Here is a 25,623-nt window from a genome sequence, read left to right on the forward strand (position 1 = left end):
CTGAATATCAAACATATTTTATCAAGTGTCAGAAAATGTCAATTCCAGTATCCAGTTTCACAATGACTTTGTATATGAATTGGGGCTGTCATCTACATGCTGTCATAGCTCAAGGAATTCATCTTTAAATGATGTCATCAAGTATTAACTGTTTCAGACCTCAGATCCAATAACCAAGAGGATGGAAGAGATTAAAAAATATAGATGTAATCATGAAGTGTTTTGCAATAATTATCATTTTTAATATTTGTCTTGTTGTCTATAGTTTAATTAAATTTGAACTAAATATACAGATACAACAATTGGTTTTAAATGAGTTGCTAGATTATTTCAATTTTTTTTAAACATCTTTATTGGAACATAATTGCTTTACAATGGTGTGTTAGTTTCTCCTTTATAACAAAGTGAATCAGTTATACATATAAATATGTCCCCATGTCTCTTCCCTCTTGCATCTCCCTCCCTCCCACCCTCCCTATCCCACCCCTCTAGGTGATCACAAAGCACTGAGCTGGTCTCCCTGTGCTATGCAGCTGCTTCCCACTAGCTATCTATTTTATGTTTGGTAGTGTATATATGTCCATGCCACTCTCTCACTTTGTCCCAGCTTACCGTTCCCCCTCCCCATATCCTCAAGTCCATTCTCTAGTAGGTCTGCATCTTTATTCCCGTCTTGCCCCTAGGTTCTTCTGACCATTTTCTTTTCTTTTCTTTTCTTTTCTTTTTTTTTTAGATTCCATATATATGTGTTAGCATATGGTATTTGTTTTTCTCTTTCTGACTTACTTCACTCTGTATGACAGTCTCTAGGTCCATCCACCTCACTACAAATAGCTCAGTTTCATTCCTTTTTATGGCTGAGTAATATTCCATTGTACATATGTGCCACATCTTCTTTATCCATTCAACTGTTGATGGACACTTAGGTTGCTTCCATGCCCTGGCTATTGTAAACAGAGCTGCAAGGAACATTTTGGTACATGACTCTTTTTGAATTATGGTTTTCTTAGGGTATATGCCCAGTAGTGGGATTGCTGGGTCGTATGGTAGTTCTATTTGTAGTTTTTTAAGGAACCTCCATACTGTTCTCCATAGTGGCTGTATCAATTTACATTCCCACCAACAGTGCAAGAGGGTTCCCTTTTCTCCACACCCTCTCCAGCAATTATTGTTTGTAGATTTTTTGATGATGGCCATTCTGACCAGTGTGAGATGATATCTCATTGTAGTTTTGATTTGCATTTCTCTAATGATTAATGATGCTGAGCATTCTTTCATGTGTCTGTTGGCAATCTGTATATCTTCTTTGGAGAAATGTCTATTTAGGTCTTCTGCCCATTTTTGGATTGGGTTGTTTGTTTTTTTGATATTGAGCTACATGAGTTGCTTGTATATTTTGGAGATTAATCCTTTGTCAGTTGCTTCAATTGCAAATATTTTCTTCCATTCTGAGGGCTGTCTTATGGTCTTGTTTATGGTTTCCTTTGCTGTGCAAAAGCTTTTAAGTTTCATTAGGTCCCATTTGTTTATTTTTGTTTTTATTTCCATTTCTCTAGGAGGTGGGTCAAAAAGGATCTTGCTGTGATTTATGTCATAGAGAGTTCTGCCTATGTTTTCCTCTAAGAGTTTGATAGTGTCTGGCCTTACACTTAGGTCTTTAATCCATTTTGAGTTTATTTTTGTGTATGGTGTTAGGGAGTGTTCTAATTTAATCTTTTACATGTAACTGTCCAGTTTTCCCAGCACCATTTATTGAAGAGGCTATCTTTTATCCACTGTATATTCTTGCCTCCTTAATCAAAGATAAGGTGACCACATGTGCGTGGGTTTATCTCTGGGCTTTCTATCCTGTTCCACTGATCTATATTTCTGTTTTTGTGCCAGTACCATACTGTCGTGATTACTGTAGCTTTGTAGTATAGTCTGAAGTCCGGGAGCCTGATTCCTCCAGCTCCGTTTTTCTTTCTCAAGATTGCTTTTGGTATTTGGGCTCTTTTGTGTTTCCATACAAATTGTGAAATTTTTTGTTCTACTTCTGTGAAAAAAGTCAGTGGTAGTTTGATAGGGATTGTACTGAATCTGTAGATTGCTTTGGCTAGTAGAGTCATTTTCACAGTGTTGATTCTTCCAATCCAAGAACATGGTATATCTCTCCATCTGTTTGTATCATCTTTAATTTCTTTCATCAGTGTCTTATAATTTTCTGCATACAGTTCTTTTGTCTCCTTAGGTAGGTTTATTCCTAGATATTTTATTCTTTTTGTTGCAATGTTAAATGGGAGTGATTTCTTAATTTCACTTTCAGACTTTTCATCATTAGTGTATAGGATTGCAAGAGATTTCTGTGCATTAATTTTGTATCCTGCTACTTTACCAAATTCATTGTCACTTCTAGCCAAATTTCTCTAGTTTTAATGAAACCCCAATCAAAATCTCAACAAGTTATTTTGTGGATTTTGACAAACTGAACCCAAAGTTTGTATGGAAATGCAAAAGACCCATAATAGCCCACACAATATTGTAGACAAAAACAAAGTTGGAGGACTGACACTATCCAACTGGAAGACTTACTATAAAGCTGTGGTAATCAAGACAGCATGGTATTATTAAATAATAGATAAATAGACCAATGGAACAGAGTAGAGAGCTTAGAAGTAGAGCCCAATAGATACTGTCAACTTATCTTTGACAAAGGGTAGAAAGGCAATACAATGGAGAAAAGATGGTCTCTTCAATAAATGGTGCTGGAAAAACTGGACATCCACATACAAAAAACAAACAAACAAAAACCAATCTAGACAGAGACCTTATACTCTTCATAAAAATTAACTCAAAATGGTTCACATACTTATTGCAAAATGAAAAACTATAAAACACCTCAAAGGTAACAAAAGAGAAAATCTAGATGATCTTGGGTTTCATTATCTTTTTAGATATGACACGAAGGGCATGATCTATGAGAGAAAGAACTGATAAGCTGGTCTTCATTAAAGTTTTATAAAATCTGCTCTGTGAAAGACAATGTCAAGAGGATGACCTGACAAGCCACAAACTGGAAGAACGTATTTGCAAAAGACATGTCTGGTAAAGGACTGCCATCCAAAATATACAAAGAACTCTTAAAACTCAACAATAAGAAGACAAAAAACCCAGTTTAAAAATAAGCCGGGCTTCCCTGGTGGCGCAGTGGTTGAGAATCTGCCTGCTAATGCAGGGGACACGGGTTCGAGCCCTGGTCTGAGAGGATCCCACATGCCACGGAACAACTAGGCCCGTGAGTCACAACTACTGAGCCTGCGCGTCTGGAGCCTGTGACCCGCAACAAGAGAGGCCACAATAGTGAGAGGCCCACACACCGCGATGAAGAGTTGCCCCCACTTGCCGCAACTGGAGAAAGCCCTCGCACAGAAACGAAGATCCAACAAAGCCAAAAATAAACAAATTAAAAAACTTAAAAAAAAAGTAGGCCAATGACCTTAACCAGCCTCAACAAAGAAGACATACTGATGTCAAATAAACAATGAAAATATGCTCCACATATGTCATCAGGGAACTGCAAATCAAAACAACACTGAGATGCCCCTACACACCTATTAGAGTGGCCAAAATCCAGATCACTGACAACACCAAATGCTTGTGAGAATGTGAAGAAACAGAAGGTCTCATTCACTGTTGGTAGAAATGAAAACTGGAATAGCCACCTTGGAAGACAGCTTGGCAGCTTCATACAATTTTTTTTACTAAACAATATGTTGCATGTATTATTCTGATAATTTTTCTTCCATTCAGTCATATTTTCAATAAATATTTAAGTAATATATATTCTTAGGTAGTTAATTCATACTAAATAATTATATAGTTTTCTTTTATTGTTATATTACATTTTTGTTTACTTAGAGTGTCTCTAAATTTTCATCACTGTAAACATATCACAAATGTGTAATTTTGTACATATCTCCTTGTACCTGTATTTAAGATTTCTCTAAAGCTTACACCTATACATGAACTTTATGATACTTTTCCCATCATAGCTCTTTATCCTCCCATGAGCAGTGGATTAGATCTGCCTTGGAAAGACAAAACATCTAATTTTATTTCAGTTTTCCTAATTATTTGTTGACTGCTTTCTTATTTCTTTACCCTTTGAATTGCTTGTGTGCTCTTTGCCCATGTTTTCTCAAATCCTCTCACAGATTTCAGCCAATGTTTAGTGCTCAGTTTTCTATGGCTCCTAATCAGGTATTACAGAAAGCTTGTTGCCTCAAACTCAGGCCAAAGAAAGCTTGTTAGGCCTTGCCCAATTACACACTGAAAAGATAAAAGGGTGCTGTGTTGATGACATTTTTTAAAATAGAATTTATTTTGTAGATTAGTTTAAAGTTCACAGCAAAATTCAGCAGAAAGTAGAGTTCCCACATAGCCCCTAACTACATACATGCAAAACTTCACCCACTGTCAACACTGCTCCTCTAGAAGAGTGGGACATTTATTATAAATGATGAACCCAATATTATCACTCAAGTCCATAGTTCACATTAGGGTTCACTCTTGGTACTGTACATTCTATGGATTTTGACAAAATTATAGTGCCTTGTGCACCACCATAGTGTACAGAAGAATTTCACTAACCTAAATATCTTCTGAGATTCATCTACTCATCCCTCCATCTCCTCTAAAATCTGACAACCACTATCTTTTTATGGTCTCCATAGTTTTGCCTTTTCCAGAATGTTATATAGTTGGAATAATAATAAATGTAAACTATTTTAGATTGGCTTCTCTTATTTAGTCATACACATTTAAGATTCCTCTGTGAGTTTTCATAGCTTGACAGCTCCTTTCTTTTTAGTACTAATATTCCATTGTCTGGATGTACCACAGTTTATTTATACATTCATTTACTGGTGGACATTTTGGCTGCTTCCAAGTTTTGACAATTACGAATAAAACCACTATATAAACATCTGTTAGTAGTTTTTTGAGTGGAATATAAGTTTCAACAAATACCAAGTAGTGTGATTTTTGGATCATATTGTAAATTTTGCAAGAAACTGCTAAACTGTCTTCCAAATTGGCTGCCATTTCATTTTTAACCAGAGGGAAATTGTCTTGGGGTTTCAAATATTTCCTATTTGTTACACTATCATCCTCAAAGGATGTCTCTGAATAGAGCCAGGCCTTAGACTGGGACACCTTTATTTCCTTCCCTAACTTTCTGATCTCTGGCGGGGGGGATCTCTGGAAAAAGATGCTGGCACTGGGCAGTGCACCACTAATCTGGTGACCAAAAGCTATATTCAGAAATTTCCAACATCTGTTTCATGTCTGAAGAGGCTGTATTTCAATCACAGCTCAGTCAGAATATTGTATTGTCAGCAGTTTTTCCTAATCATGAGTTGAGCTTGAGGATTAATATGCACAAAAGCTCTTTAGCGATCTGCATGTTGGACTGTTAGCTTTCTAACCAGTAGTAGTTGGTTATTTTCCATCAAGGTTTTTAGGATTTTCTCGGTTTTGTAAACACTTTTCTGTAATCAGATAGATTGAAGGGTCAATATCAACCCTGTAAATGAACTCATCATTCTTGTGTCCATGAACCCACCACGTGGTTCTCTTTCAAGCAGAGGGCATTTTGAGTGGCTTCCTTCTGTGTCTCTTTGAGATCTTATTCTGGAATTGGGAAAGTGGTCTTCCAGAGCCATGTAATGAATTCATATGGAAAACCTTCATTTAGACTTGTAAGGTCATTTTGGTTCTACTATACGTTTTATCCCAGTCTCGGCCTCAGAGCTATCTCTCAGGCCTCATGCAGGGCAAATTGGAAATGCCAGGCAGTTGATACCTCATGCTTCAGTCTGCAAATAGTAGACATATTTTCCAAGTACTAATCCTTGCTTCTGTTTAGTTGATAGCATTTTTTAATCTTAGTGCTTTACCACTCTTCCTGGTCAGAGCTTTACCATAGGAAAAGAGCTTATTTGCCCCCACACATTCAGGCTTGCCCATGAATCTTTCTTTGGACAGTGATCTATAGGTAAGGAAGAAGGGTGCTATTTCTGAGCCCAGGGCTTAAGAGGCTTTGCATGTTTCTGCTCGTTCTCTTGAATCTGTGCCACTCCATGAGAAGAACTTGCTACCCCAAAGAGCATGAGAGACATTTGGAGTGGAGCATTTCAACTGACATAACAGCCTTGCAAACACACCTCCCCCATCAGCTGTGTTACACAGAAACCTGGGTGAACCCATTGTATATTAGCCAAATTTTAGAAGACCACAGATATGAAAATAATAAATGATTGTTATTTTTAACCACTGAGTTTTCAGTTTTTTTGCTAAACAACAGCAGCAAACAGCCTGTATAGTAATTTTGAAGTAGTTCATACCTCTGTAGGGAGAGGATAGACATGGCTGAGAACTATACATCTCTGAATTCACTTTAACCTCCCTACTGGGAGAGGCAACACCTCCCCTGTGACTTAGGGAATCTGCACTTCTCAGCATACAAGCCTTCCGTTAAATACCTCTGAAAGAGTTGACTTATAAACTGTTGCCAGTTTTCTCCTGCCTCTCCCAAGCATTTCTCATTGGTTTCAGATCATAAAAAGGGTTAGATTCCACCTTTGCTGATGAGAGATGGAAACATTTAACTGGAAACAGATAGCCTATGCCTTGAATGAATTGCATAAAACCCCAGAAATCTGTATTGTCACAAAACTGGGGAGAATGTGTGGGATTGGATCTAAGGTGATCAGACCAAGGGAGAATAAATATGACTTAAATGAGCTGAATTTATTGATATGGATGGAGAGAAAAGATTTAAGATGCGAATATTGGGTGTGGTGTCACATAAGCTGTCTGATCAAAAACAGAGCTTAATTCCAGTTTAGGTTAGTGAGGTAGAAGTGCCAGAGTTCATAGGCTCATTGTTAATGGAAATGTCTGAATGGATCAGTTATGTGTAAGCTGCCCAGATACCTCTTACTTTCTATCCCCACAGGATATAGAAGGACATTTCAATCTCCTAGGTAGACACTCCATCACCCAGGAGGGCACTCCACTCACAAGACTGAAATAGAGTGGGTAAGGGTCACTACTGTTTCAATGAGGTTTGTGGTGATAGTCCTTTAAAGACTGGAGGTGACAATGTGGCTTGCTGCAGGGAAGCTAGGGTCCCTGATATGAATGAGAATAATGGGATCCAAGAATAATGGGATAAAGCCTGTTAGATATGCTTGACTACCAGATACAACAATGAGCAAATAACCACATAAATCAGAGAAACAGAATGATGATCAACGGATAGATTCACAGATACTCTTGGCAATGGCTAGTTGGTGATGACTTTCTAGAAATGAAACAGGAGGACAGTATGCTATGATGCTACTTTGTATATATAGAATTAAATATATGGATCCGCAAGGCAGAAATGTAATTCCAGTTGTCTTTGTTGGGATTCCTAGGTGCTTACTTAATTTCGAACCTAAGCTATGTCACAGATGCAGTCCCTCAACTGAAAGACGTCCTTTTGCATTAGGACCTTGCGATATAGTCACAGATGTTTCTTATATCATCATAAAGCCTTCTTCAGAGGGAGCTGAGACCTTTTATTCGTATGACTACTGACTGATGAAATTAAAATGTTCAGACTTTTAGGAGTCATTGAGTTCAGCTCCCTCTGAACTTATACTTATTTTTGAAATACAACTGCTTCACCAATAGGAGTAAAAGATTATTCAGATCTGGTAGATGGGTAATAAATCCATCTTGTTTTGTTTTATTTTGTTTTGCTTTTCCCCACAGTCCCAGAATGTACTGTAGTTAATATACTTAATAATAGAATTTTCATATTGGAATAAGAGCTATTATGGAGGAAAGCCCAATTGGAAGATCTTGTAATGCTCCTTCACACTTATCAAGATTTTAAACTGAAAGCAATTCTGTATCCCTATGGGCCTTGTAGTAATTAGTGTGCCCTTGAAAGTCTTGAGAGTTGCAGGGGTGGATTCAAGCATGGCCCCATCTACTTCACCAGATTGGACAGTGCAAGGCCAGAGGGCTATAGAAATAATAGAAGATTATCAGAAACTTTAGCAGATTGTGATACAAATTTTACAGCAATTCTAGATGTTGGAACTCTATTAAAACACACAGACATAGCCTTTGGTACCTGGAGAGCACTGTGACCTGACAAATTAGTCTTTTTTATATCTTAATCAATGAATGTCCAGTTGAATTTGTTCTTTCTTTTTTTTTTTTTTTTTGGAAAGATATTTTCAAAGGCCCAAATAAATAAATAAATATCAATTCTTCTCAAATTGACCTACAAATTTGATTAAATTCCAATTAAGGAGGAGAGAAGATGGCGGAAGAGTAAGACGCGGAGATCACCTTCCTTCCCACAGATACAGTAGAAATACATCTACACGTGGAACTGCTCCTACAGAACACCCACTGAACGCTGGCAGAAAACGTCCGACCTCCAAAAAGGCAAGAAACTCCCCCTGTACTTGGGTAGGGCAAAAGAAAAAAGAAATAACAGAGACAAAAGAATAGGGACGGCACCTGCACCAGTGGGAGGGAGCTGTGAAGGAGGAAAGATTTCCACGCACTAGGAAGCCCCTTCGCAGGCAGAGACTGCGGGTGGCAGAGGGGGGAAGCTTCGGAGCCACGGAGGAGAGTGCAGCCACAGGGGTGCGGAGGGCAAAGCGGAGAGGTTCCCGCACGGAGGAGTGGTGCCGACCAGCACTCACCAGCCCGAGAGGCTCGTCTGCTCACCCGCCAGGGCGGGCGGGGCTGGGAGCTGAGGCTTGGGCTTCAGTCGGATCGAAGGGAGAGGACTGGGGTTGGCGGCGTGAACACAGCCGGAAGGGGTTAGTGCACCACAGCTAGCCGGGAGGGAGTCCGGGGAAAAAGTCTGCAGCTGCCAAAGAGGCAAGAGACTTTTTTCTTCCCTCTTTGTTTCCTGGTGCGCGAGGAGAGGGGATTCAGAGCGCTGCCTAAACGAACTTCAGAGATGGGCGCGAGCCTCAGCTATCAGCGCGGACCCCACAGCAACAGGGGCGCAGAGGGGAAAACGGAGAGATTCCCGCACAGAGGATTGGTGCCGACCAGCACTCACCAGCCCAAGAGGCTTGTCTGCTCAGCCGCCGGGGCGGGCGGGGCTGGGAGCTGAGGCTTGGGCTTCTGTCGGATTGCAGGGAGAGGACTGGGGCTGGCTGCGTGAACACAGCCTGAAGGGGTTAGCGCACCACAGCTGGCTGGGAGGGAGACAGGGAAAAGGTCTGCAGCTGCCTAAGAGGCAAGAGACTTTTTCTTGCCTCTTTGTTTCGCTGCGCGCAAGGAGAGGGGATTCAGAGCGCCGCCTAAATGAACTCCAGAGAAGGGCGCGAGCCGCGGTGATCAGCGCGGACCCCAGAGACGGGCATGAGACGCTGGGGCTGCTGCTGCCGCCTCAAAAAGCCTGTGTGTGAGCACAGGTCACTCTCCACACCTCCCCTCCTGGTAGCCTGTGCAGCCCGCCACTGCCAGGGTCCCGTGATCCGGGGACAACTTCCCCGGGAGAACGCACTGCGCACCTCAGGCTGGTGCAACGTCACGCTGGCCTCGGCCGCCGCAGGCTCGCCCCGCCTCCTCTGTACCCCTCCCTCCCCGCGGCCTGGGTGAGCCAGAGCCCCCGAAGCAGCTGCTCCTTTAACCCCGTCCTGTCTGGGCGGGGAATAGACGCCCTCAGGCGACCTACACGCAGAGGAGGGTCCAAATCCAAAGCTGAACCCCAGGAGCTGTGCGAACAGGGAAGAGAAGGGGAAATCTCTCCCAGCAGCCTCAGAAGCAGCGGATTAAAACTCCACAAACAACTTGATGTGCCTGCATCTTTTGAATACCTGAATAGACAACGAATCATCCCAAATTCAGGAGGTGGACTTTGGGAGCAGGATATATTAATTTTTCCCCTTTTCCTTTTTTTTTGTGAGTGTATATGTATATGCTTCTGGGTGAGATTTTGTCTGTATAGCTTTGCTTTACAATAGCTTTATTTTACTTCACTATATTATAGCTTCTTTCTTTCTTTCTTTCTATTTTTTCTCCCTTTTACTCTGAGCCGTGTGGACGAAAGGCTCTTGGTGCTCCAGCCAGGCATCAGAGCCGTGCCTCTGAGGTGGGAGAGCCAACTTCAAGACACTTTTCCACAAGAGACCTCCCAGCTCCACGTAATACCAAACAGCAAAAATCTTTCAGAGATCTCCAGCTCAACATCAAGACCCAGCTTCACGCAACGACCAGCAAGCTACAGTGCTGGACACCCTATGCCAAACAACTAGCAAGACAGGAACACAGCCCCATCCATTAGAGGAGAGGCTGCCTAAAATCATAATAAGGCCACAGACACCCCAAAATACACCACCAGACGTGGACGTGCCCACCAGAAAGACAAGATCCAGCCTCATCCACCAGAGCTCAGACACTAGTTCCCTCCACCAGGAAGCCTACACAACCCACTGAACCAACCTTACCCACTGGGGACAGATACCGAAAACAACGGGAACTACAAACCTGCAGCCTGTGAAAAGGAGACCCCAAACACAGTAAGATACGCAAAATGAGACGACAGAAAAACACACAGCAGATGAAGGAGCATGGTCAAAACACACCAGACTTAACAAATGAAGAGGAAATAGGTAGTCTACCTGAAAAAGTATTCAGAATAATGATAGTAAGGATGATCCAAAATCTTGGAAACAGAATACACAAAATGCAAGAAACATTTAACAAGGACGTAGAAGAACTAAAGAGGAACCAAGCAATGATGAAAAACACAATAAATGAAATTAAAAATACTCTAGATGGGATCAATAGCAGAATAACTGAGGCAGAAGAAAGGATAAGTGACCTGGAAGATAAAATGGTGGAAATAACTACTGCAGAGCAGGATAAAGAAAAAAGAATGAAAAGAACTGAGGACAGTCTCAGAGACCTCTGGGACAACATTAAACGCACCAACATTCGAATTATAGGGGTCCCAGAAGAAGAAGAGAAATAGAAAGGGACTGAGAAAATATTTGAAGAGATTATAGTTGAAAACTTCCCTAATATGGGAAAGGAAATAGTTAATCAAGTCCTGGAAGCACAGAGAGTCCCATACAGGATAAACCTAAGGAGAAACACGCCAAGACACATATTAATCAAACTGTCAAAAATTAAATATAAGGAAAACATATTAAAGGCAGCAAGGGAAAAACAACAAATAACACACAAGGGAATCCCCATAAGGTTAACATCTGATCTTTCAGCAGAAACTCTGCAAGCCAGAAGGGAGTGGGAAGACATATTAAAGTGATGGAAGAGAAAAACTTAAAACCAAGATTACTCTACCCAGCAAAGATCTCATTCATACTCAATGGAGAAATTAAAACCTTTACAGACAAGCAAAAGCTAAGCGAATTCAGCAACACAAAACCAGCTTTACAACAACTGCTAAAGGAACTCCTCTAAGCAGGAAACACAAGAGAAGGAAAACACTGACAATAACAAACCCAAAACATTTAAGAAAATGGGTATAGGAACATACATATCGATAATTACCTTGAATGTAAATGGATTAAAAGCTCCCACCAAAAGACACAGGCTGGCTGAATGGATACAAAAACAAGACCCATATATATGCTGTCTACAAGAGACCCACTTCAGACCTAGAGACACATACAGACTGAAAGTGAGGGGATGGAAAAAGATATTCCATGCAAATGGAAATCAAAAGAAAGCTGGAGTAGCAATTCTCATATCAGACAAAATAGACTTTAAAATAAAGACTATTACAAGAGACAAAGAAGGACACTATATAATGATCAAGGGATCGATCCAAGAGGAAGGTATAACAATTGTAAATATTTATGCACCCAACATACGATCACCTCAATACATAAGGCAAATACTAACAGCCATAAAAGGGGAAATCAACAGCAACACAATCATAGTAGGGGAATTTAACACCCCATTTTCACCAATGGACAAATCATCCAAAATGAAAATAAATAAGGAAACACAAGCTTTAAATGATACATTAAACAAGATGGACTTAATTGATATTTATAGGACATTCCACCCAAAAGCAACAGAATACACATTTTTCTCAAGTGCTCATGGAACATTCTCCAGGATAGATCATATCTTGGGTCACAAATCAAGCCTTGGTAAATTTAAGAAAATTGAAATCGTATCAAGTATCTTTTCTGACCACAACGCTATGAGACTAGATATCAATTACAGGAAAAGATCTGTAAAAAATACAAACACATGGAGGCTACACAATACACTACTTAATAACGAAGTGATCATTGAAGAAATCAAAGGGGAAATAAAAAAATACCTAGAAACAAATGACAATGGAGATACGACGACCCAAAACCTATGGGATGCAGCAAAAGCAGTGCTAAGAGGGAAGTTTATAGCAATACAAGCCTACCTCAAGAAACAGGAAACATCTCAAATAAACAACCTAACCTTGCACCTAAAGCAATTAGAGAAAGAAGAACAAAAAACCCCCAAGGCCAGCAGAAGGAAAGAAATCATAAAGATTAGGTCAGAAATAAATGAAAAAGAAATGAAGGAAACAATAGCAAAAATCAATGAAACTAAAAGCTGGTTCTTTGAGAAGATAAACAAAATTGATAAACCATTAGCCAGACTCATCAAGAGAAAAAGGGAGAAGACTCAAGTCAATAGAATTAGAAATGAAAAAGGAGAAGTAACCACTGACCCTGCAGAAATACAAACGATCATGAGAGATTACTACAAGCAACTCTATGCCAATAAAATGGACAACCTGGAAGAAATGGACAGATTCTTAGAAATGCACAAACTGCCGAGACTGAACCAGGAAGAAATAGAAAATATGAACAGACCAATCACAAGCACTGAAATTGAAACTGTGATTAAAAACCTTCCAACAAACAAAAGCCCAGGACCAGATGGCTTCACAGGCGAATTCTATCAAACATTTAGTGAAGAGCTAACACCTATCCTTCTCAAACTCTTCCAAAATATTGTAGAGGGAGGAACACACCCAAACTCATTCTACGAGGCCACCATCACCCTGATACCAAAACCAGACAAAGATGTCACAAAGAAAGAAAACTACAGGCCAATATCACTGATGAACATAGATGCAAAAATCCTCAACAAAATACTAGCAAACAGAATCCAACAGCACATTAAAAGGATCATACACCATGATTAAGTGGGGTTTATCCCAGGAATGCAAGGATGCTTCAACATACGGAAATCAATCAATGTGATACACCATATTAACAAATTGAAGGAGAAAAACCATATGATCATCTCAATAGATGCAGAGAAAGCTTTCGACAAAATTCAACACCCATTTATGATAAAAGCCCTGCAGAAAGTAGGCATAGAGGGAAGTTTCCTCAACATAATAAAGGCCATATATGACAAACCCACAGCCAACATTGTCCTCAATGGTGAAAAACTGAAACCATTTCCACTAAGATCAGGAACAAGACAAGGTTGCCCACTCTCACCACTATTATTCAACATAGTTTTGGAAGTGTTAGCCACAGCAATCAGAGAAGACAAAGAAATAAAAGGAATCCAAATCGGAAAAGAAGAAGTAAAGCTGTCACTATTTGCAGATGACATGATACTATACATAGAGAATCCTAAAGATGCTACCAGAAACCTCCTTGAGCTAATCAATGAATTTGGTAAAGTAGCAGGATACAAAATTAATGCACAGAAATCTCTTGCATTTCTATACACTAATGACGAAAAATCTGAAAGTGAAATTAAGAAAACACACCCGTTTACCATTGCAACAAAAAGAATAAAATATCTAGGAATAAACCTACCTAAGGAGACAAAAGACCTGTATGCAGAAAATTATAAGACACTGATGAAAGAAATTAAAGATGATACAATAGATGGAGAGATATACCATGTTCCTGGATTGGAAGAATCAACATTGTGAAAATGACTCTACTACCCAAAGCAATCTACAGATTCAATGCAATCCCTATCAAACTACCACTGGCATTTTTCACAGAACTAGAACAAAAAATTTCACAATCTGTATGGAAACACAAAAGACCCCGAATAGCCAAAGCAATCTTGAGAACGAAAAATGGAGCTGGGGGAATCAGGCTCCCTGACTTCAGACTCTATTACAAAGCTTCAGTAATCAAGGCAGTTTGGTACTGGCACAAAAACAGAAATATAGATCAATGGAACAGGATAGAAAGCCCAGAGATAAACCCACACACATATGGTCACCTTATCTTTGATAAAGGAGGCAAGCATATACAGTGGAGAAAAGACAGCCTCTTCAATAAGTGGTGCTGGGAAAATTGGACAGCTACATGTAAAAGTATGAAATTAGAACACTCCCTGACACCATGTACAAACATAAACTCAAAATGGATTAAAGACCTAAGTGTAAGGGCAGACACTATCAAACTCTTAGAGGAAAACATAGGCAGAACACTCTATGACATACATCACAGCAAGATTCTTTTTGACCCAGCTCCCAGAGAAATGGAAATAAGAACACAAATAAACAAATGGGACCTAATGAAACTTAAAAGCTTTTGCACAGCAAAGGAAACCATAAACAAGACCAAAAGACAACCATCAGAATGGGAGAAAATATTTGCAAATGAAGCAACTGACAAAGGATTAATCTCCAAGATTTACAAGCAGCTCATGCAGCTCAATAACAAAAAAAACAACAACCCAATCCAAAAATGGGCAGAAGACCTAAATAGACATTTCTCCAAAGAAGATATACAGATGGCCTACAGACACATGAAAGAATGCTCAACATCATTAATCATTAGAGAAATGCAAATCAAAACTACAATGAGATATCATCTCACACCGGTCAGAATGGCCATCATCAAAAAATCTAGAAACAATAAATGCTGGAGAGGGTGTGGAGGAAAGGGAACACTCTTGCACTGTTGGTGGGAATGTAAATTGATACAGCCACTATGGAGTACAGTATGGAGGTTCCTTAAAAAACTACAAATAGAACTACCATACGACCCAGCAATCCCACTACTGGGCATGTACCCTGAGAAAACCATAGGTCAAAAAGAGTCATGTACCAAAATGTTCATTGCAGCTCTATTTACAATAGCCAGGACATGGAAGCAACCTAAATGTCCATCGACAGATGAATGGATAAAGAAGATGTGGCACATATATACAATGGAATATTACTCAGCCATAAAAAGAAATGAAATGGAGGTATTTGTAATGAGGTGGATGGAGTTAAGAGTCTGTCATACAGAGTGAAGTAAGTCAGAAAGAGAAAAACAAATACAGTATGCTAACACATATATACGGAATCTAAGGAAAAAAAAAAAGCCATGAAGAACCTAGTGGCAAGACGGGAATAAAGACACAGACCTACTAGAGAATGGACTTGAGGATATGGGGAGGGGGTGGGGTGAGATGTGACAGGGTAAGAGAGTGTCATGGACATATATACACTACCAAATGTAAAATAGATAACTAGTGGGAAGCAGCCGCATAGCACAGGGAGATCAGCTCGGTGCTTTGTGACCACCTAGAGGGTGGGATGGGGAGGGTGGGAGGGAGGGAGATGCAAGAGGGAAGAGAAATGGGAACATATTGTATATGTATAACTGATTCACTTTGTTATAAAGCAGAAGCTCACACACCATTGTAAGGCAATTATACTTCAATAAAGATGTTTAAAAAAAAATTAAAAAAAAAAATTCCAATTAAACTTCTACCTGGTCTTTGTTTGCTTGTTGGAATGTAAGGTGTTATGTGGAACAGAAGAAACTGTCAAAAGTAACTAAATCTTCTTGAAGCAGATTAAAAATATGAGATGTCATGCACTATCAGTATTGAGGTTTTCAAATGTAAGTAGTAAGTATTTATGGTACTGACAGGTGGACAACTAATTGAACTAAGGAAACAGAATAGAGACAGAGAAATACACATAGTCATGTATGGTAACTTCATCTGCAACAAGAAAGCATTGCAGATCAGGTAGATCAGAGAGTAAAAATGTACTCATTCAAAACGAGTAGCAGGCACAACTGGTTAGTCACATGGAAAAAATGAACTTATGTGCTTCCCTTACACCACACAGCTCACACACGTACAATATTCAGATAGATGAAGATTTAAATGTAAAGGGCAGGTCTTTTGTCTCCTTAGGTAGGTTTATTCCTAGGTATTTTATTCTTTTTGTTTCAGTGGTAAATGGGAGTGTTTCCTTCATTTCTCTTTCAGATTTTTCATCATTAGTATATAGGAATGCAAGAGATTTCTGTGCATTAATTTTGTATCCTGCTAGTTTACCAAATATATTGATTAGCTCTAGTAGTTTTGTGGTAGCATCTTTAGGATTCTGTATGTATAGTATCATGTCATCTGCAAGCAGTGACAGTTTTACTTCTTCTTTTCCGACTTGGATTGCTTTTATTTCTTTTTCTTCTCTGATTGCTGTGGTTAAAACTTCCAAAACTATGTTGAATAATAGTGGTGAGAGTCTGCAACATTGTCTTGTCCCTGATCTTAGTGGAAATGGTTTCAGTATTTCACCATTGAGAATGATGTTGGCTGTGGGTTTGCCATATATGGCCTTTATTATGCTGAGGTAATTTCCCTCTATGCCTACTTTCTGGAGGGTTATTATCATAAATGGGTGTTGAATTTTGTCACGGAGCTGGAGGAAGCAGGCTCCCTGAGTTCAAAATCTTCTACAAAGTTACAGTAATCAAGACAGTATTGTACTGGCACAAAAACAGAAATATAGATCAATGAAACAGGATAGAAAGCCCAGAGATAAACCCACGCACATATGGTCACATTATCTTTGATAAAGGTCGTAAGAATATACAATGGAGAAAAGACAGCCTCATCAGTAGTGGTGCTGGGAAAACTGGACAGTTACAGGTAAAAGAATGAAATTAGAACACTCCCTAACACCATACACAAAAATAAACTCCAAATGGATTATAGACATAAATGTAAAGACAGACACTATAAAACTCTTAGAGGAAAACATAGGCAGAACACTCTATGATATAACTCACAGCAAGATCCTTTTTCACCCATCTCCGACAGAAATAGAAATAAAAACAAAAATAAACAAATGGGACCTAATGAAACTTAAAACTTTTGCACAGCAAAAGAAACAATAAATAAGATGAAAAGACAACACTCAGAATGGGAGAAAATATTTGCAAATGAAGCAACTGACAAAGGATTAATCTCCAAAATCTACAAGCAGCTTATTCAGCTCAATATCAAACAAACAAACAACACAATCCAAAAATGGGCAGAAGACCTTTCTCCAAAGACGTTTCTCCAAAGAAGATATACAGATAGCCAGCAAACACATGAAAGAATGCTCAACCTCACTAATAATTAGAGAAATGCAAATCAACACTACAATGAGGTATCACCTCACACCAGTCAGAATGGCCAACATCACAAAATCTATAAACAATAAATGTTGGAGAGGGTGTGGAGAAAAGGGAACCCTCTTACACTGTTGGTGGGAATGTAAATTGATACAGCCACTATGGAGAACAGTATGGAGGTTCCTTAAAAAATGAAAAATAGAACTACCATACAACCCAGCAATCTCAGTACTGGGCATATACCCTGCGAAAACCATAATTCAAAAAGAGACATATACCACAATATTCATTGCAGCAATATGTATAATAGCCAGGACAAGTCATGGAAGCAACCTAAGTGTCCATTGACGGATGAATGGATAAAGAAGATGTGGCACATATATACAATGGAATATTACTCAGCCATAAAAAGAACCAAAATTGAGTTATTTGTAGTGAGTTGGATGGACCTAGAGACTGTCATACAGAGTGAAGTAAGTCAGAAAGAGAAAAACAAATACTGTATGCTAACACATATATATGGAAGTAAAAAAAACAAAAAGTTTCTGAGGAACCTAAGGGCCGGACAGGAATAAAGACACAGACGTAGAGAATGGACTTGAGGACACAGGGAAGGGTAAGCTGGGATGAAATGAGAGAGTGACATGGACAAACATACACTACCAAATGTGAAATAGATAGTGGGAAGCAGCCGCATAGCACAGAGAGATCAGCTCGGTGCTTTGTGACCACCTAGAGGGTTGGGAGGGGGCCACAACAGGGAGGTGATATGGGGATATATGTATATGTATAGCTGATTGACTTTGTTATACAGCAGAAACTAACACACCATTGTAAAGCAATTATACTCCAGTAAACATGTTAAAAAATATATAAAGGGCAGAAGCTTAAATATTTTAAAAGGAAATGTAAGAAACATCTTTTAATCCTAGGGTAAACATTTTTAAACAAGACTTAACAAAGCAAGCCATACACAAAGTGAATGAGTAATTCAATTACATTAAAAATAAGTTTTAGTACTCACAATTTTCATAAAGAGGTGAAATGTCGAGCCACAAACAGTAGAACATATTTTCAGTAGTGTCGTGTTGGCCAAAACTTTCGTTTGGGTTTTTCTGTAACATCTTATGGAAAAACCCAAACAGCCTTTTTGGCCTACCCAATACGTACAACTAACAGAAGTATTAATTAGAATATATAAATGTTCTTACAAATCAATAAGAAGAGTACATTAATGGGCAGATGCCATAAACAGGCATTTCTAGAAAGAAAATTAAATATCTTGAAATGTATATGTGTTCTCACACATGGGAACACAGAGGAAAACCAAAAGGAGGTATAATTTACACACAGCAGATAAGCCCAAATGGAACATTTTGACACTGCAAATAGGAACATTTACTCACTCTCTTAACAGTGTGAATATTGCATTTTCAAAGTGCACTGGGAAAAAGCCCCATGATATAATAAATGTGAAAGTGGCTACCCAAAGGTCCAAATATTCTCTGGGTATGAAACCTAGAGTGACATTTGTACTTGCATATTTGGAGAAATATTTGAAAACCTTAATAGTATTATTATTTCTAGGAAAAAAGAGACAAATAACCCAAATATCTACAACCAGGAGAATGATAAATGTCATTGGCGTATATTTAAATGGAATATTCTACAATAGTTAAAAATGAGCAACAGACACATGCACTAACAGATAATGCAGAAATGTCATCTTCAACAAAATGGATTGTTTCGGAAGACGATACAGAATATTATCTCAATTATATTAATATGCAAACTAAAGAGTGTTTTATTCAGGCATACATACAAATAGTTAATTTATGTATACTAAAGGCAAGGGAAATAAATATAAATTCAGGATATTCAATATAATTGGGTGGGAGAGTGGAGGAGTACTTGAGGACAAACAGAAGAGTATCAGTAATGTTCAGCTTCTTAAGTTGAATAATGGGTACATGTGTGTTCACTTTATTATTTGTTATATTTTACATATAAGATAATTGATTCAGAAAAAAAATGTAGCCTCTAACCTACTTGTCAGATCCACAGAGATTCCATTATTTTGGCACGGTTTAGAGGAACACTCACTAGTTTCACATAGAGGTCCAGAAAACCCAGGTCTGCAAACACTCCTTTTAAACAAGAAATTTAATAATTCCATTGTTGTAAAATTTTAAAGCTGAAAATTCAAATAACCATAGCACAGCAAATTGTTAATAAGCAGAAGTGTTGTTCAATGTGTCCATTGACATTATAAAATGCATACATTTGGATACATCTAGATGCATGGACATGTATATAGATGTTTTTTGCTTTTCTCTACCTGAAATTGTTGACCCCAACTTTACAGTCACCACAGTTCTGACAAGGAAGGGGGGAGCACTCATTCATGTTAATTTCACAGTGTTCACCTTTAAATCCTGCAAAGAGAGAGGAGATGGGTAGAGATGAGCAATCCTCACTTTAGAGTGTGAAAATCGGAATCAGTAGTAAAGAGTCTGGAAAATATGCTCATAATGTAAGTTATGAAAAAAAAAAATGGGAGGGAGAAAACATCTCATCTCTGAGTTCTCATACTACTCTATTTCAAGTAATGTCTGAATAAAATTATGCTAGTTTCTAATTAACGAGTTCAAATGAAAGAATCAAGGGAGCACCACTTTACTAAATCTCCTCTGGAAATAGAGTTTATGCTAATGTTGTTGTTTTAAGGTCTTTAAGTGTTTGAACAAAAAGAACTGAAACTATCCGGAAAGCAAATGAATTAATGTGACGACCAATCTTAAAGTAAAATTGAGCTTCAATGATCAGATTTATTCAAAGCAGTTAGCAGATGAGGCAAATTTAACTGCTTTTGATTCATAGCTATATAATCAGTCATCCATTTAAACTCATGCCAGTTATGTTTAAAAAAAAGCAAAGAAAAAAAGGAAAGAAAATTATAGACTTATAAAAGAGTCAGTTGTAATTATTTCAACATATTTGTGTCCGAAAAAAATCAAATTTATATCACTATTTAAAATATATTAAATATTTTAATATTTATGATGATCATTTAAACAATTATTTTCATGGTTATAGAATAACTAAGTATAACTATATATATATATTGCTGCTAATATTATTTTTATATTTTTCTTGCTAATATTTTTGAGGATTTTCTTTTCTCCTACTTTTTCAGTGCTATAACTAAGTACCATATAATTGAAGTGACATTATAATGTCAATATCTACTCAGACTTTTTAGTTTGAGGAACAGAAGGTCATTCAAGTTACCCTAAGAAAACTTTATTAGTGGCATACACATAGACTGGGATTGGAATTGAGAAATATGGGAAAGAGAGGATAGTCTATCTACCCATGAATGGCCATCTTGCTCCCATTGTACCTTCTCATAGAGTTTCTCTTCCTCACTCTCTCTGCAAATATCTCTTCATGTTGAAAGTGTCAGATTCTTTTAATATTGTCATTACAATATTGTAATATTGCCATGCAGATAATGTAGCACAGTTTCCCTTGTCTCTATATCATGACTTTTCAGCTTCAGCACTTACTGCTGAGTGGAAAATGCTCTTCACATTTTCTTACTCAGATTCCCATTAAATAACCTGGGACTGGCCAGCTTTACCTTTTCACATCACACCATGCCACAAGCCCCTGCCGTTCTCTGTGGTGTCTGCCCTCAGTTCAAAGGCCAAACCCACTTCCAGTTAGAGTTTGGGAAGTTGATACTATGCCTTGTGAAATATGGCTGCCTCCTTAGCCGGAGATAATATGAAAACTTAAAATGACATAATCCAAAAGGAGGCAAACATAAAGGAACAAAGTACAGATATGACAAGTAAAAAGCAAGTAGCAAGACAATTTATTTAAAGCCATATATAGCAATAATTATATTAAATATGATTTTAAAAAACATTTCAGTTAAAAGGCAGAAAAAATCAGACTAAATAAAATAACAGGAATACATGGTATCTAAAAGAAATTCCCTTTACGTATAGAGACAACAATTGGTTAAAAGTAGAAAGATGGAACAAAGATGCCCCATGAAACACTAATAAGAAACCTACTTGATTAGCAAACCAGGCAGTCTTCTGGAAAAGCACTGGTATTAATTTGTGTTACTTTTTCTTTCTCAATTATCAAATCTTTCAAGTTAAACTCTGAAGTTGCATGCTTGTAATTTTATTCATGCAGTAGATATTGTATCCTCAGCATCCAGAACAAAATTTTGTTATTATAAATTAGTTATTTCCAAGTTAATATGGATCTCCTAATTTTAGGTGAACAAGTTATTATTGCAACACACTTCAACACAATTTGTCAATCACTATAACTGTTATATTAAATTGTAAATGTCATAGTACAGTTATAAATAAATAATAAGGTATTTCCTTAAATATTTTACTGTAGTTAATTTTTTTTCAAGTTAAAGATTTAGAAAGTTGGATGCATTCCACCATTTCTACTTTTAGCATAACTAGTGTTATCTGGGACACAGGGCATTTTGACCTTAAGTTGTTTTTTTAGAAATGTCCTTTTGTGGCACTAGAACTCAGGGGTACTGACCAGCTAGAGGACTGCAGTGTGCACCCTGAGTTCAGCTGGGCTGATGGATCAGAGCATTCAGCACCTGGGAACTTGGACAGCTCACAGGATAACCTTGTTTTCCGTGATTTTGCCTCATTCATTTAGTTTGACATTTCTGAGATGGAGTTTTGTTACCACCTAGCAACATATGTCAATGGACTGAGGAAACGAGATTGCTGAAATGCAGTGGACATTGGGAGAAAAAATAAAGTAGATGTGGATCGCATTTAAAATAAGCCAAACCTTTGCAGGGAAAGCATAAGTTTGGGGGATTTAAAAGCGTTAGATGTATATATACTTTGTTCCAAACTAAATTTTCCATAGTCCTTGGTTTTAGAAATTGATACATATTCGTGTGAAGGATATTTGTTTTGAATATATGCAGTGACAGCTAAAAGTCTGCCAAAACTCAAAGTACAATGAATTAATTCTATGCTATTCCTCTCCTATTTATTCCTATCCAGATCTATTCAGCTAACTCTATTTTATTAACAGCAGTAGAGCTCTTCACACACAAATAATGAGCAATTCTCAGACAAATGTTCTCTTGATCTTTTTCTTATACTGTCTTACCTGTGATTGTTGCAGCAAATGCATGTGACTGTTTAATAAATCCTATTTTTACATTTAAATTAGTTACTAAAACTACTGCTCAAATCCAGAACTAAATCAATGTAGATTACAGGTATAGTATTTTTAATCACTTAATATTTTCTCCGTTCTAACAAATGTAGCCTTTTTATACTTTATTCTCTGGAGAGGATGGCATAGAACAAAGTACACTAACAATAGTTAGGTTTTCATAAAACCTTTTTAGTAAGCATTTTATCATTCAGGGCTATATTTGACAACTGTCACATTAGAAGTAATATCAGCTGGAGTAATTAGAAATGAAGTAAATAGTGACAATTAGAGTGTATTTTCCATGTATTCAAACAATGTAGTGTAAAATCCATACATTTTAAGACAAACAAACAAAAAAAAGTATTAAAATGAATTATTTTCGGGACTTCCCTGGTTGTCCAGTGGTAAAGAATCTGCCTTCCAATGCAGGGGAAGCTGGTTGGATCCCTGGTGGGGGAACTAAGATCTCACATGCCGCAGGGCAGCTAAGCCTGTGCACCACAACTCCTGAACTCTTGCACCTCGGCCAGACAGCCCATATGTCGCCATCTACACAGCCCACGTGCTCTGGAGCCTGTATGCCACAACTACAGAGCCCACGTGCTCTGCAGCCTGCGTGCTGCAACTAGAGAAGAGAAAACCCGCATGCCACAACTAGAGAGAAGACAGTGTGCCACAACTAAAGATCCTGCACACGTCCCACGTGCTGCAACTAAGACCCAACGCAGCCAAAAAATAAATAAATTAATTAATTTAAAATATAAATATTAAAATGAGTTATTTGCAAAAGCATTAGAAATTTTTATTTCTCTTTAATTAAAATTTTAATTTCCCTAGATTTTAAAACTTTATGGAAACAAAGAGAGATCTTTCTTGGCAAGTCAGAAAAAAAAGTATTGTTTTCTTCTTTTTTTAAATGACATAATACAAATATTAATATTTTCTTTAAAAATTAGCCAATATTACAAAATAGATGCAGACTTAACTTTAAAAACAAAGATATATGAAAAGATAAAAGTAATATTTTCAATAGATCCTAATATTTTTAATAGATCCTTAGGATCTATTTTCTTTTAGAAAATGGGTATAAAAGCTAATGTTTTTAAATGTAATAAAATTTGACATATTTTAAAGTTAATTGGCAATAATATATAGATTTTCTTTGAAGAATTTTCTGGATATAAATGTCAACAGCTATTTAAACCTAATAGGTATACACTACAACATGAGCACATGTTTTTAATTGTCGAAAGGAGTAATTTTTAATTTAGACAAACCATTCATCAAGTGACACATTTATTTGGTGCTCAGAATTATACACCTCAGGTAATGTGGCTTTACCATAAAGATAGTATATATATGGGATTGATAGACATGTTTAAATGCAACTGCTCACCTCCTCTTGTAATAGAAATCCATCAAGCTTAGAATCCCAATTGTAAATCAGTAACACACATAAATTATCCGACTCTTCCCTTCACTACAAGTGAATCCTTGTATTGTAGCGAAGGAGTCCTTTCCACATTTTAGACCTTCATAAAGTTCATTTAAAGAAACTGTTGCTTCTTTCACCTTGGAGACCTATGGATGAAGTGGCTACATTTGGAAACTAAGCCCTTTAAATTAAATTAGAAATATTTGGGGGGGTTGGGGGAGGGAAGGATTGGGAGCTTGGGGTTAGCAGATGTAAACTAATATATATAGAACAGATAAACAATAAGGTCCTACTGTATAGCATAGGAAATGATAGTCAATATCTTGTGATAAACCATAATGGAAAATAATATGAAAAAGAATATATATATATATACACACACACATACACATAACTGAATCACTTTGCTGTACAGTAGAAATCAGCACATTGTAAATTAACTATACTTCAATAAAATAAATTAAAAAAAGAAATAATTGATAGGGTGATGTTCTTGCCTATAAAATGAGAAATAATTCAACGTAAAAAGAGAAAGAATCTTAGAGAATATTAGAAAAGAATTTTAAGAATGCAATATTTTATGTCCCTCACTGTATACACACACATATGCTAACACAGAGACTCTACTGTGTGCTATACATGTGGACTTTCACATGCAATTCATCCAAAGTCACCTGTACCTCTGTAATCCTCATGTCATTTTTATACTCCATTTCTACCAGCCTGAAGTTGAACTCAGTTTATTCAAACTCTTCTACTTAATTAGCTCTTTCCTTTCACAGTTATGCATTAGACATTACTCTTGATCACATACAGTATAAACAAAAATGCTAACTTTGATAAGAAATGGGATTTACAGGTAGCTTAACTAGTAAGGATACCAGGTAGTTTTCAGAATTAAAGAAAAAACTATAGGAACTGCCAGGACATGTTTTTTCTCACACACTCTTCTACTCCAGCATATAGATCTCCAAGTGAAGGTAACATGGTGTTGGCTGCACCAACTGAAACATTGGCAGAAAGAGAAAGCTGCTCTCAGCATCAGTTCCAGGGAAAGGCTCTGTCTGGGATTATTCCAGGTCCATGCCCACCCCTGAATCAACCGTAATTGCCAAAAGGATGGGATTTGCTCTGTGTCTTAGCTTGAGTTACTCTGCAATAAAAATTGAGATAAATGATTTGCATGGAAGTACCTTATTTGAGGTCCCAGGGATTATTGCAAGGGGGTGGGAAAATAAAAGAAGGAAGAGAGTGGTTTCATGAGAAGGTTATTGCTGTGGACAACCAAGGACCCAGGCTGGTGGAGAGTCTCTTAGAAATCATTTGCCACATAACTCAGAGTTGTCACAGTCAACGAGAAAGCTGGGGTGTGCATCCACAAATCCTCTTTGCTTGTGCATATCTCTGTTGTAAATGGGAAAGCTCTTACTACTTCGTACTCTAATGGTTAGTTAAATTATGTGTCTCTTCCTTGAAATTAAAAACCTTGAGGGCGTGTCATTGCCACTTTTAATTTCTCCAGAACCTATCTCAAGACTTGAC

The 25,623-nt window shown here is 37.7% G+C and overlaps 1 protein-coding gene across 1 annotated transcript in view; it reads right to left on the bottom strand.

Moving 5' to 3' along the window:
* The window catches only part of EYS (eyes shut homolog), a 1,820,808-nt gene that overhangs the window by 1,242,757 nt on the left and 552,428 nt on the right, over nucleotides 1–25,623 (bottom strand). The window contains exons 15-16 of the mRNA XM_068550856.1: nucleotides 19,756–19,852; nucleotides 19,463–19,564 (exon numbers count right to left, since the gene is read on the bottom strand). Coding sequence (XP_068406957.1) covers nucleotides 19,463–19,564; nucleotides 19,756–19,852 — 199 coding nt within the window. The remainder of the gene's footprint in view (nucleotides 1–19,462; nucleotides 19,565–19,755; nucleotides 19,853–25,623) is intronic.

Source organism: Eschrichtius robustus, chromosome 9 (genome assembly GCF_028021215.1).
Source record: "Eschrichtius robustus isolate mEscRob2 chromosome 9, mEscRob2.pri, whole genome shotgun sequence".
Classification (NCBI taxonomy): Eukaryota; Metazoa; Chordata; class Mammalia; order Artiodactyla; family Eschrichtiidae; genus Eschrichtius; species Eschrichtius robustus.